The 14,040-nt window shown below is 41.6% G+C and overlaps 1 protein-coding gene across 1 annotated transcript in view; it reads right to left on the bottom strand.

Moving 5' to 3' along the window:
• ak3 (adenylate kinase 3) overlaps positions 1–11,165 on the bottom strand; it is a 31,760-nt gene extending 20,595 nt beyond the window's left edge. Inside the window, exon 1 of the mRNA XM_048527940.2 lies at positions 10,796–11,165. Within this exon, the coding sequence (XP_048383897.1) occupies positions 10,796–10,943 (148 nt within the window). The 5' untranslated portion in view covers positions 10,944–11,165. The remainder of the gene's footprint in view (positions 1–10,795) is intronic.
• Positions 11,166–14,040: the final 2,875 nt, after the last annotated feature.

Here is a 14,040-nt window from a genome sequence, read left to right as displayed (position 1 = left end):
TCTGCGCGATCATTTGATCATGGCCAATATGGTTCTCAATCCCAGTCTCCTGCCTTCTCCCTGTAGCCCTTGATGGCCTTACCATCTATTTACCTCTGTTTTCCAATATACTCAATCACTTTGCTGCAAAAGGCTATGGAGGCAACAAGTTCCGCAGTTTAATAGCGCTCTTGCTGAAGAAATTCTGTCATCTCAGTTCTCAAGGGTCATCTCATCACATGGTGGTTGTGCTCTTGATTCCCAGTCTCTCCCAGAAGTGGAAACATCGTCTCCATGTCCACTCAATCCAGATCTCTCAGTATTCTAAATTTCAATGAGAGTCCCCACTGCCCCCTCATCTTTCTAAACACCATTGAGTTTAGATCCAGAGTTCTCAATTGTCCTTCATGCCCAGGATCATTCTTCTAAAATAACTGGCTATTGTCTGTGTATAACCAATGGAAATAAAACTTCTTGAACTAAGTAGATGCCTTACCTACAGTTTAACAGGTCATACATACCTTCACTTTCGAATTCCTCAGCAGGACATTTTAAAAATTATACTGAGTCACGCTGCAAATTCAATTCCAGACACTTCAGCAAAAAAAATCTAAGACCAACCATGCACTACAGTAATAACGAAGTGCTACACTGTTAGAAGTTCTAGACTTGTCAATGATCTACTAAACTGAAGATTCTGCTATCCACTCACATGAATGTAATATTTGAAGAGCAGTTGGGTTCTCCTTCAATCCTGATCACAGATTTTCAACTGAAACTTATAATTGACTTCATTGCTGGTTGTGGGAGAAAACTGACAGCCATTTTTGATCAATATGCTCTCTTTCCAATCCCACCTCCATTCTATCATGCTACTTTTGCATTTACGTCTAAAAGGCCATATAAAGTTAGAAAGTGGATGGAAGCAGTTAGCACTGCATCATTCAAATGAACACGATAAATCTATTTCAGAAGACAACATTCAAAACTCCAGTGCAGAAGCAATTGAGAGAAAGTGATTAAGAGTAGCATTCTCGCTCAGTGTGGTTTTTATTTATTCACAGGATGAGGGTAATGCTGATAAGGATGGAATTTACTGTCCATCCTTCATTTCCCTTGCTAAAGAGATGGTGAGCTGAAACTTGAATCATCTCAAGGGTGACTGGAGGTGGACAATAAATATTTCCCCAGCCAGTAATACTTAAATCCCAAAGCTCACCTGGCCAACTTCCCACCCGATAACTTTAAGCTCATCCAACATCTCCTGTCTGCATCCTAACACACACACACACACACACACACACAACGTCCCACTTGTTTATCACTCACGTTCACCCATTTACATCAAATCTGAATCCAACAATGCCTAGATCTTAAAGTTCTTGTCCCTCTCTATATTTGTAGATCCTCTTGTTCTCCAAACTGCCAATATCTCTGCACTTCTTCAATTCTGGTCACTTGAACATTTCCAAGTTTCATCACTTCACTACTGACAGAAATTGAAGGCATCAAACAGACTCAAAGCTCCAGGCTCTCACTGTAAAGCACTCCATCTCCTACTTTGGTCTTACAGATGTGCCAAACGTCACTCATACCACTTTGGCTGAACTGATCTACCCATGTATCCCCTCGCATGCTTCAATGTCAAGTGTTAGAGAGTCAGTCATAAAGCACTCAGACCCTACAGTCCAACTCATCCATGCCGACCCATCATCCCAATCTGACCTAGTCCCATTTGCGAGCATTTGGCCCACATTCCTCTGAACCCATTCCTATTCATGTACCCACCCAGATGCTTTATAAATGTTGTAATTGTACCCACCTCCACCACTTCATCTGGCAGCTCATTCTATACACGCACCACCCTCTGCACGAAAATGTTGCCTCTTAGGTCTCTTTTAAATCTTCCCCTCTCACCATAAACTTATGCCATCTAGTTTCATATTCCCCTACCCTGAGAAAAGGACCTTGACTATTCACCCTATCCATGCCCCTCATGATTTTACAAACATGCCTCAGCCTCTGACACTCCAGAGAGAAAAAGCCCCAGCCTATTCAGTGCAGCAATATTATCTGGAAACTATTTTGATCTTGCTTACTAAAAGTCCAGGCTGATCAGTTCCACTTTCAACCAGAACTGAAAAAGTGCTGAAAGCCAAGAAAGGTATCCTGGAATTTATTTGGTACGTTTGAAAACATGATAGTCCAAACTACTCTACAGCTAATTACAAGGACTGCATTTCAAAAAGTACTTAATGACGAAAGCCAACGATTTTTGAAAAATTTCAATTGGCGGACTTCTTTGTTTATATTCTGAAGGTTTTATGGTGCATGGTGCTTGAATTGGTAAACATCATTGTAATATTGTTCAAATGGGTTATTTGCACTTTGACTTTAACTCACTGAACTCCGCACCTGTCGTTTCTCCCTCCTGTATAAGTGAATCCCAACTGAATGCACAGGTCTGTCTTAATAAAACCAGCATGAATGTGCTGGCTGTGTGAAATTAAACACAAAACTACTCCCAATCTCACTGGCTTGTTCTTGTTGCTTTTTAATTCAAGCTCCAAACTCATTAGTATTCAGCTTCATTCAAAGGGGATAATGTGAAGCCAGAAAAGTTAACAGTTAAATATTTGTCAAACTGCAACCGAGCGTATCAAGAGCTATTTGAGAATGTTCTTGTGAGGTGCCTTTGGACATGCTGTTTTGTTAAAGGTGCGGTGCTACATTTACAATCAAGACCTTAAGCATTTATTGAACTACAATTATCACAAGATAGGAAACCTTTATTTGTTTTAAGATTGCTTTTAAGATAGAAGGTTTACTATGCCAGTTATATGAAATGTCCTCATGAGAACATAAAAGCAGCATTAGGCCATTCAGCCCCTTGTACCTGCATGTCATTCTGATGACCATTTGCCCCAATTCCATATTCCCACATAATTCCCACACCACTTGACCATTTGACACTAGAAATCAAGCAATCTTTGTCTTAAAATTAAAATTAAAACTAAAAACTTCCACAGCTCTCAGGAGTAGGAAATTTCCAAGGATTCACAACCCTCTGAGTGAAGAGGTGTCTCCACATCTAAATGACCTGTCTTATATTTTGTAACCTGGTTCAAGACGACACACCAAAGAAAACACCCTTTCTACATCTGTTCTATCACTAAGAATTTCAGGTTCCTGATGAGATCATCTTTCTTTACTCTAAACTTTAGACAATACAGACTTAGCCTTTCAATCCTCCATCACAGAACAGATTCACCATCCGAGGAATCAGTCTGATTTACCTTTGCTGCACTTTCTCATTGCAAGTATACCTTTCGTTTGGCATGGGAAGCTGTGCATAATTTTTCAGGTGTGGTCTCACCAGTGTTCTGTACAGTTGCGAGATAATTGGAACCGCAGATGGAGAATCCCAGATAACAAAGTGTGGAACTGGATGAGCATGGCAGGCCAAGCAGCATCTTAGACACTTCCAGGCCCGAAACTTCAGCCTTTCTCTACAGTTGAAGTTAGTCTTTCTTGATAGGGTGGTAAATAGTGAGAATGATAGTCTCCTGCAGTTCATGGCTACCAATAGACTGTGCAAGTAGATACAGCAATTGCAAATGGAATTCAACACAGGAAACGGTTAGGAATTGCACTTGGGAGGTCTGACAAGACAAAGGATATAACAGTCATCACAGAATCCCAGAAGTGTGAAAGTAGGTGATTTGGCCCATTGAGTCCACATTAGCCATGACACAATGAACACTGGGATCATGGAAATTACTGAAGATCAGAGGGATCTTGGTGCATAAATTACAGATCTTTGGAAGTGGCACTGCAGGTAGATGAGACGATTAAGGCAGCAGAAGGATACTTGACTTTATTTAGAATGGACATGATTATAGCAGAAATGATGCAGAGGAGATTTAACAGGATACTGCCTGGGTGGAGGATCTCAGCCTTGAGGAAAGACTGGATAGGCTGAGGTTGTATTCCCTGGAGCAGCGAAGGTTAAGGGAGGAGTCATAGAGTAATACAGCTTGGAAACAGACCCTTTGGCCCAAACTGGTCCATGCTGACTATGGTGTCCACACTGCTAATTCTAATTGCCTGCATTTGGTTCATATCCCTCTAAACCCTTCCCATCCATGTACATATCCAAGTGTTTTTTTAGATGTTGCTATTGTACCTGCTTGAACCACTTTCTCTGGCAGCCCATTCCATATACCCAACACTCTCTGCATGCAGAAGTTGCCCCTCAGGTCCTTCTCAACTCCTTCCCCTCTGACCTTAAACCTACGCTGTCTAGTTTTCAATTCCCCATCCTTGGGAAACAGACTATATGTATTCATCCTATCTTCGCCCGTCTTAACTTATACACCTCAATAAGGTCACCCCTCATTCTCCTACATTTCAACGAATAAAGTCTGATCCTGGCCAACCTCTCCCTATAACTCAGGCCTACTAGTCCTGGCAACATCCTCAAGTCTTCTTTGCACATTTTCCAGTTTAACTATGTCTTTCCTATAACAAGGTGACCAAAACTGTACACAATATTCCAAGGGAAGCTTCACCAATGACTTATACAACTATAACATAACTTCTCAACTCCTATACTCAATGCCTCGACCGATGAAGGCCAACTTGCTAAATGCCTTCTTCACTACCCTGCCCACCTGTGACGCCACTTTCAATGAACTATGTACTTGTACTCCTAGGGCCCTGTTTCAGAACACTCCTCAGGACCCAACCATTTACTGTATAAGTCCTACCTTGGTTTGATTTTCCAAAATGGAGTCTGATAGAGATGTATAAGATTATGAGGGCCATAGAAAAGGTGGACAAAAAGGTACTTTTCCACTTGTAGAGGGGTCAAAAGCCAGGGGGCATAAATTTCAGGTAACAGGTAGAAAGCTAAGTGATGGGCAAACATTTTCACATAGAAGGTGGTCAGAATCTGGAACTCATTGCTTGAAAAGGTGGTGGTTGTCTCAGAAACTCTTGTAACATTTAAGCAGAATTTAGGTATTCACTTATGCTGCCGTTGCCATTGCTGTTGGCCATAAGCCGAAAAATGGGCTAGCATAGTCAGATACAGAACAGAGGTTGCTGGAAAAGGTCAGCAGGACTGGCAGCCTCTGTGAAGAAAAAATAAAAGTTAACATTTCGGGTCCAGTGACTCCTCCTCAGAACTAATCAGATTTTTGTTGGCTGTTATGGACAGGATGGATTGAACAATCTCCTTCTATGCTGCAAATGTCTGAGTTTTTGTGTTGGTCCTGTAGTCGAACCCTCAGCTCTCAGCAAATTTATGCCTTTCCATTTAAGAACTGTAGTGTGTGAGAAATAGGCAATAAAGGAAGCTTGAAGGGACACTCAAGGTACTTTTTCCTCAACTCCATTTTTCAAATATCAGTTAAAAAAATTGAACGAAGATATTGCAAAAGCTGTAAATGAAATATATACACAAAACATGTTAATCTTATTTTGAAGTTAATTATTGCTATTCTTTACAAAATCCTTCACGTTTGTTTCAATATGAAATAAATTTTAGAAAGCAGGGCTAACTTAAAATGCTGATCTTTAAAAGAGTGATTTAGCATTTCCTCACAATTTCAATAACATTTATTTACACTGTCTTCAACTTGCAACGATTGCATTTTTTAACTTTGAAACATATCATTACACTACTTTCATAGATATACAAGAAAACTTTGCTTCAATTCAAGAACTTACATTTACACAGCACTTTTCACAACTTCAGGACATCCCCAAGTGCATTACCATTAGGCATAGTAATAATGTCACTAAACTGGTAATCCTAACCTCAGGCCAATGTTCTGGGGTCAGGGTTTGAATCTCACAAAGGCAGATGGTGAAATGTAATTCCAGATTTTATTGAATTCAAAAGTTCATTGAATAGCGACCATGCAACCATTGTCAAATGTAGTAAAAATCCATCTGGTTCATTAACATACTTTAGGGAAAGAAATATGCTATCCTCACCCAATGTGCCTTCACGTGACACCAGATGCCCAGCAATGATGTCCCACTACAGAAGGAGCAAAATTCGACCTACTGTTGGGAAATAAGGCAGGGCAGGTGACTGAGGCATCAGTGGGAGTGCACGTTAGGGCCAGTGATCATAATGCTACTTTAAAATAGTGATGGAAAAGGACAGACCCCAATCTAAAAGCTAAAGTTCTAAATTGGAGGAAGGCCAATCTTGATGGTTTTAAGCAAGAACTTTCAAAAGTTGTTTGGGAGCAGATATTCACAGGGAAAGGGATGGCTGGGAAATGGGAAGCCTTCAAAAATGACACGAGAGTCCAGAAACAGTATGTTCTTGTTAGGATGCAGGGCAAGGCCAGTAAGTATAGGGAATGCTATGTGATTAGAGAAATTGAGATTTCGGTTGTGAAAAGGAAGGTTGCATATATCAGGTATAGACAGGAGATTGAGTGAGTGCATAGAACAGCATAAAGGCAGCAGAGGTATACTTAAGAGGGAAGTCAGGAGGGGGAGAAAGGCAACACAAGATAGCTTTGGCAAATGAGGTTAAAGAGAATCCAAAAGGATTCTATAAATACAGAAAGACCAAAAGAATAACTAGGGAGAGAATAGGGTCCTTTAAAGATCAGCAAGGTCACCTAGGTGTAGAACCACAGGAGATGGGGGAAGATACTAAACGAGTATTTTGCATCAGGTGGAATAGGAAATTGAAACTAGAGAACTTGGGGGAATAAAGAGTGACATCTTGAAAAATGTGCACATTACAGAGGTGGTGGTGCTGGACGTCTTAAAATGCATAAAGGTAGATAAATCTCTAGGCTTGATCAAATGTACCTTAGAAGTCTGGGGAAGCTAGGGAAGTGATTGCTGGACTCCCTGCTGAGATATTTGTATCATCAATCGCTACAGGTGAGGTACCGGAACACTGGAGGCTGTCTAATGTGGTGCCAGTATTTAAGAAACGTGGTCAGGAAAGGCCAGGGAACTACAGACTGATGCACCTGACATCAGTGGTGGGCACGTTGTTGGAGGGATTCTTGAGGAACAGGATTTACATACAATTGGAAAGGCAAGGATTGATTAGGGATAGTCAGCATGACGTTGTGCATGGGAAATGGTGTCTCTAACTTGATTGCATTTTTTGAAATAGTAACAAAGAGGATTGATGAAGGCAGAGCAGTAGATATGATCTATATGGATTTCAGTAAGGTGTTCAACAAGGTTCCACATGGTAGACTGGTTAGCAACATTAGATCATACAGAATAGAGGGAAAACTAGCTATTTGGATTCAGAACAGGCTCGAAAATAGAAGACAGAGGGTGGCAGCAGAAGGCTGTTTTTCGGACTGGAGGCGGGCGACCAGTGGTGTGCCACAAGGGTCGGTGCTGGGCCCACTGCTTTTTTGTAACTTATGTAAATAATTTGGATATGAACACAGGGAGGTACAGTTAGTAAGTTTGCAGATGACACCAAAATTGGTGGTGTGTGGATAGCAAAGAAGATTACCTCAGTGTACAAAGGGATCTTGATCAGATGGGCTAATGGGCTGAGGAGTGGCAAAGGGAGTTTAATTTAGATAAATATGAGGTGGTCCAGTTTGGAAAGGCAAATTAGGGCAGGACATATACACTTAATGGTAAGTTTCTGGGGGAGTGTTGCTGAACAACAAGACATTGGAGTGCAGGTTCATAGTTCCTTGAAAGCGGAGTCGCAAGTAGATAGGATAATGAAGGTGGTGTTTGGTTAGATTGCCTTTATTGGTCAGAGCATTCAGTATATGAGTTGGGAGGTCATGTTGTACTGCACATTAGTTAGGCTGCCTTCTGCAATACTCTGTTCAATTCTGATCACCCTGCTACAGGAAGGATGATGTGAAACTTGAAAGGTTTCAGAAAAGATTACAAGGATGTTACCAGGGTTGGAGAGTTTGAGCTAGAGGGAGAGGCTGGATAGGCTGGGGCTATTTTCTCTGGAGCCTCAGAGGCTGAGGGGTGACTTTACAGAAGTTTCTAAAAATCATGAGGGGCATGGATAAGGAGAATAGCCAAGGTCTTTTCCCAGGATAAGGAAGTTCAAAACTGGAGGACGTAGGTTTAAGATGAGAAGGGAAGATTTAAAAGGGACCTAAGGGGCGATGTTTTCCACACAGAGGGTGGTACATGTTTAGAATGAGCTGGCAGAGGAAGTGGTGGAAGCTGGTACAATTATAACATTTAAAAGGCATCTGGATGGATAAAAATAGAACACAGAACAGGCCCTTCGGCCCACCTTGTTGTGCCAAACTTTTACCTGAATCCCAAGGTCTCTCTAACCTCCACCCCTACCTTATACTATCATCCATATGCCTATCTAATAGCTGCTTAAGTGCCCCTGATGAGGCCGACTCCAAATAGGAAGGCTTTGGAGGGATATGGGCCAAATGGGACTAGATTAATTTAGAATATCGGGTCGGCATAGATAAGTAGGACACATGTTTCCATGCTGTACAGCTCTATAACTCTATACTGCTGACTCCGAACTATCTTCTGAAATGGCCCAGAAAGCCAATCAGTTCAAGGGCAACTAGGGATGGTCATCAAATGGGGAAAATGCCAGCAACACCAAGATCCAGCGCAGCAACAAAGTAATTTTGACATGATCACTTTTGATGTGTAGAACATGCAGCAGCCAATTTTGTCAGCAATTCTGATAAACAACATTGAGATAACTTGTTTTTGAGATAATATTGGCTAATTCACTGGCAGAGCTAACAGAAAAGCTAAATATTGCAGACTGTGGAAATTTTGAATAAACAACTTTTCTCATGTACAGTCACCATAGAGCTGAGAGAGTGCAGAAGGAGCATGTTGAGTCTATTTTCTGATTCTTTCTGCCTCTACCAACAGTGCTCCTTTAGTAATGCAAGACTGGATCAAAAGGTCCAAGTCTCTGGAATGGGGCTTTCACCTGCAAATTTCAGACCAAGAATGCTGCCACTGAGAGACAAGATTAAAACTTGCAATAACTACTCAAAATCAAACTTCTGCCGACTCCAGAAATCTGAAATAAAAGCATAACATGATGAGAAATACTCAGCAGACTGGAGGGACAATCTGTGAAGGAAACAAAAATTATTCAAAAAGATATTGCTTCAAGTTGAGATTTCTTGTTGAAGGGTCACTTGGACCTTAAATGATAACTCTTCCTGTTCTCCAAAGATGCTCTCTGGCACGCTGAACATTTCCAGCATCTTTATTTTTCTCTAAACTCAGCAGAATAAAATAATCTAACAAGATTCAATGTGGCCCCATGAATACCTAATGTTAAACAATGCCATTTCATTTCCAGACTGGGCTTCATGCAATTTTTGCTCAGGATTTCCTTCTGAAGCAACTTTGAAAAAAAAAGGAGAAAAAAAAAGTTGTTTTGACAGACGCAGCCACCAATTCTGAACTAAAAACTATCAAAAGACCATGTTGCAAAATAAATTGCAGCAAAAAGATCTGCACCTACACTTAAAGTCGTTGGGCTGTGTAGCACAGAAACAGACCCTTCAGTCCTACTTATCTATGCCAACCAGATATCCTAAATTAATCGAGACCCATTTGCCAACATTTGGCCCATATCCCTCTAAAGCATTCCTATTCATGTACCCATCCAGATGCCTTTTAAATGTTGTAATTGTACCAGCCTCCACCACTTCTTCTGGCAGCTCATTCCATGCATGCACCACCCTCTGCATGAAAAACTTGTCCCTTGGGTCCCTTTTAAATCTTTTCCCTCTCACCTCAAACCTATGCCATCTAGTTTTGGACTCCCCACCCCAGGGAGAAGACCTTGTCTATTTACCCTATCCATGCCCCTCATGATTTTATAACCCTCTACAAGGTCAGCCCTCAGCCTCTGACACTCCAGGAAAAATAGCCTCAGCCTAGTCAACCTTTTCCCTTTGGCTCAAACCTCCAACCCTGGCAACATCTTTATAAATCTTTTCTGAACCCTTTCAAGTTTCACAACACCCTTTCTATAGCAAGGAGGCCAGAACTGTACACAGTATTCCAAAAGTAGCCTAAACAATGTCCTGTACAGTTGTAACATGACTTCCCAATTCCAAAACTCAATGCACTGACCAATGAAGGCAAGCATATCAAATGTCTTCTTCACTATCCTATATACCTATGACTCCACTTTCCAGGAACTATTAACCTGCATTCCAAGTTCTCTTTGTTGAGCAACATTCCCCAGGACCTCACCATTAAGTGTACAAGTCCTACCCTGATTTGCCTTCCCAAAATTCAGCACCTCACATTGATGTAAACTAAACTCCATCTGCCACTCCTTGGCCCATGTGATCAAGATCCCAATGTTCAACGAGGTAACCTTCTGCATTGTTCACTGCACCTCCAATTTTGGTGACATTGCTAAACTTACTAACCATGCCTCCTATGTTCATATCCTCATCATTTCTATAAATGACTAAAAGCAGTTGACCAGCACCGATCTTTTTGCAAAAGAAATTTATCAGTAAGACCTGCACCCGAACATCTTGCAAGAGAAACTGTATCAGAAAGACCTGCAACCCATGTTGCAAAAGAAACTGTTATCAGAAAGACCTGCACCCAAACATCTGGCAAAATAAACGAACACTTGGTCGCGCTTTGCAATGGAGTCAGTGATGCTCCGAGGAAAGCTGAATATACACCGCAGAACATCAAGACTCCTTCACTGAGAATGGGGAGGACGGAGAGAGAGAGAGATCCACCCACTGGAGAACCCCTTTCCTCCGGGCGGGCTAAGGCGTGAGACCGAGCCGCTCGCTGCCGATACCTGTCTCATTATCGATGTTGGTTCGCAGCAGCTCTCCGCTGGACAGGTGCTTGAGTCCGAAGGTCTTGACTATGCGCTCGGACACGGTCCCTTTCCCCGAGCCGGGAGGGCCCATAATGATAGCACGGAACAGGAGCCGGGCCCCCATATCTCGGCACAGAGGAGCCGTGCAGCAAACCCCGCTTCTTCCCCCCGGTGTGTTCGTGCAGGAGAGCCAGGCTCCCCTTCCCAACAGCAATCCCTCTCCTTCCCTTTCCCAGCAACCAGGCTACAACACTGTCCCCGCTATCTCCCGAACTTTGCACAGTCCCAGCGGCAGCATCGGGCTTTATTTTCCTGCCACAGGAAGTGACAACTGGATAGGGAGGAGGGAAAGAGCAGATGAGCTGTAACCCTTGTGCAGAGGCAAACCAGACTCGATAAGTTCAGGTGGAGAGTGGAACGTGGTGGAATAAATAATGGGGAGTTGTAATCTGGATCATGTTGCGGGATGTACTATGGTGTAAATAGGACTGTAATGTGGGTGAATATACACAGGGGTGCAACCTGAATAATATACTGGGTTAACATGGATGGTGTAAATAAGAATACACCACCCCCCAACCGTGCTTCAAATATGTGTAAATGTAGACTTGCTCAAGTAAGAAATGCCTTTGATTTGTCTGTTGGAGAGTCAAACTCTGATATTTGTTCCTTCATATGCTATTCTACAGAACCGAGCAATTTCAGTGACTATATGTATACATGTAGATATTTTTATGAATGAAATATATATTTTAGTTTAAAACGTTGATGGATGTACCAAGGGGTATGAAGTCTGTGGAATAAATAAGGAGTGAAATGTGGGTGGTATAAACAGTGTAAGCTTGGTTTATAATTGGAGGGTATATGTGAAATGTATAAATGGGGCTGTAATGTGGATAGTATATGTAGGGGCATAATATGAATTGAAGAAATAAGGGGCGAAATGTGGATGATAAAAATTCTGTAAACTTGGTATAATTAGAGGTATACAGGTAGTGTACAAACAGGAGCTGTAATGAGGTTGCTTTTAAGCAATGTGTAACGTGGATGGTATAATCTAGGCCACATGCTTTGAGATATTAACAAACAGCATGTGTAATGTTTGTGGTATATTTGAGGCATTTAGTGTGGGATATAAGGGATATTTTGTGTGTGGTGTAATTTCGATATGTAGTGGGCAGTGTGGTGGTGTAACCTGGACATTTAATGTGAGACATAAATACGGTTCCACATGAATGGTGTTATCAGGGAAAGGGGTCTATTCAGGGTTGGGGTGACAGATATTACCAAGAAGGATGTATATGTAATACAGGATCGAGAAGAAGTAAATCCAAGATGGATTAAGGTCATAATTTACATTGGCCAAAAATATCTGTGGGATCAGTTGCAGAACTCCACCAGTGCTGTCCCACAGGGATCAGTGCTAGGACCTTGTAATACAAATAAATGATTTGGATGAAAATATAAGTGATCTGATTAAGTTTGCAGATGACATGAAAATTGATGGATTTGTGGATCATGTGGAAGGTGTCAAAGAATGCAGCAGGATAAGATCAGTTGGAAAGTTGGGCAGAGAAATAGCAGATGGAGTTTAATCTGAACAAGTGTGAGGTGATGCATTTCAGGAGGTCAAATGCAAGAGGAAATAGCAGGACCCTTAGAAATGCTGATATTCAGAGGGATCTTTGACTGCAAGTCCATAGCCCCTCAAAGTGGTAACACAAGGGTATAAGGTGGTAAAGAACGCGTACAGCATGCTTGCCTTCATCAAACTGGCATTGAGTATAAACGTTAGCAAATCATGCTGCAGATGTATAAAATGTGAGTTAGGCCACATTTGGAATATTATGTGCTATCTAATTGCCACATTATAGTAAGGATGTGGACGCTTTGGAGAAGATGCAAAAGAAGCTTACCAGGATGTTGCCTGGATAAAGTGTATTAGCTATCAGGAGAAGGTGGACAAAGTTAGACTGTTTTTGCTTGAGGATTGGCAGTTGAGGGGTAATCTGATAATTTATATATTCTTTTGAGAGGCATGGACAGGGTGGATAATTGCAGTCTTTTTCACGGGATGGTAATGTGAAATACTAGTCCATAGGCTTAAGGTGAGAGTGGAAAAGATTAAAAGAGATGTGTGAGGCATATTTTTTACACAGATGGTAGTAGGTGCCTGGAACGTGCTGCCAGGGAAGGTATTAAGAGCAGATGCAATAGCAACATTTAAGAGGCACAAGGACATGAACAGGCAGGGAATAGAGGGATATGGATTATGTGCTGGCAGATGAGATTAGTTTAAAGTGGCATCATGGTCGACACAGACATATTGGGCCAAAGGATCTGTTCCTGTGCTGTTCTGTGTACATCCTTCCATCATTCACTTGTGTCCTGCTTGAAGCCTGGCCCTTGCTTCATTGTCTGTTGATGCTATTTTCTTGGTGGTTACTTTTCCCAGTGCCTTCCATTCTCAGGGGCAAAGTTAAGATGCAAACTTGAAATCGAACCTGTGTTGTTGACATTATTGCAAGCTGCCTGCTAGCCATGTAGCCGAAAGAGCTAACCAGCTGCTCAAATGTTTTCCAGTCCTGGTTAAATATATTTCAGTTAGTACATTGTAACTTGCAAACTTAAATCTCGCTGACTTATCAACAAGGAACTTGTGATTTTATAACATCCCAAAACACTTCAGTCATGAAATTGGCTCTTGTAACTATACACATCTGCAGTGTCAATATACATTACAGGCAGTTTGCATGTAGCAAGAGTCCCAAACAGCAATTAAACAAATGATCAGATAAGCGACAATGAGTGAGATACAAGTGTTGACATGGGCCCTGACTAACCTCCACAAAGAGTGTGAGAAAACGATCTTTTGCGTCCTGCCGGAAGAGTCAGAATAAGAATCTCTCATTCAAATGTTGGAAAATCTGACATGCAAAAGACTGCGACAAATGACTGGTAATAAAATCAGAAAGTGCTGGAGAAACTCAACACGTCTGGCAGCAACTGTGGAGACAGAACCAAAGTTAACGTTTCAAGTTCAATATAATTCAACTCAAAACATTAACTTTATTTTCTCTCTCCAAAGATGGTTGCAGACTTGCTGAATTTCTCCAGGATTCTTCTGCTATTATTTCAGATCCCAAGTATTTTGATTTTACTGTAGCGAGAAATGACCACTTCGACGCACCTCAATTAGCAATTTAATTCAGGGTTCTAGG

Source organism: Stegostoma tigrinum, chromosome 3 (genome assembly GCF_030684315.1).
Source record: "Stegostoma tigrinum isolate sSteTig4 chromosome 3, sSteTig4.hap1, whole genome shotgun sequence".
NCBI classification, from domain to species: Eukaryota; Metazoa; Chordata; class Chondrichthyes; order Orectolobiformes; family Stegostomatidae; genus Stegostoma; species Stegostoma tigrinum.
Note: the sequence above shows the minus strand (reverse complement) of the source record. Positions and strands in the feature narration are given on the sequence as shown.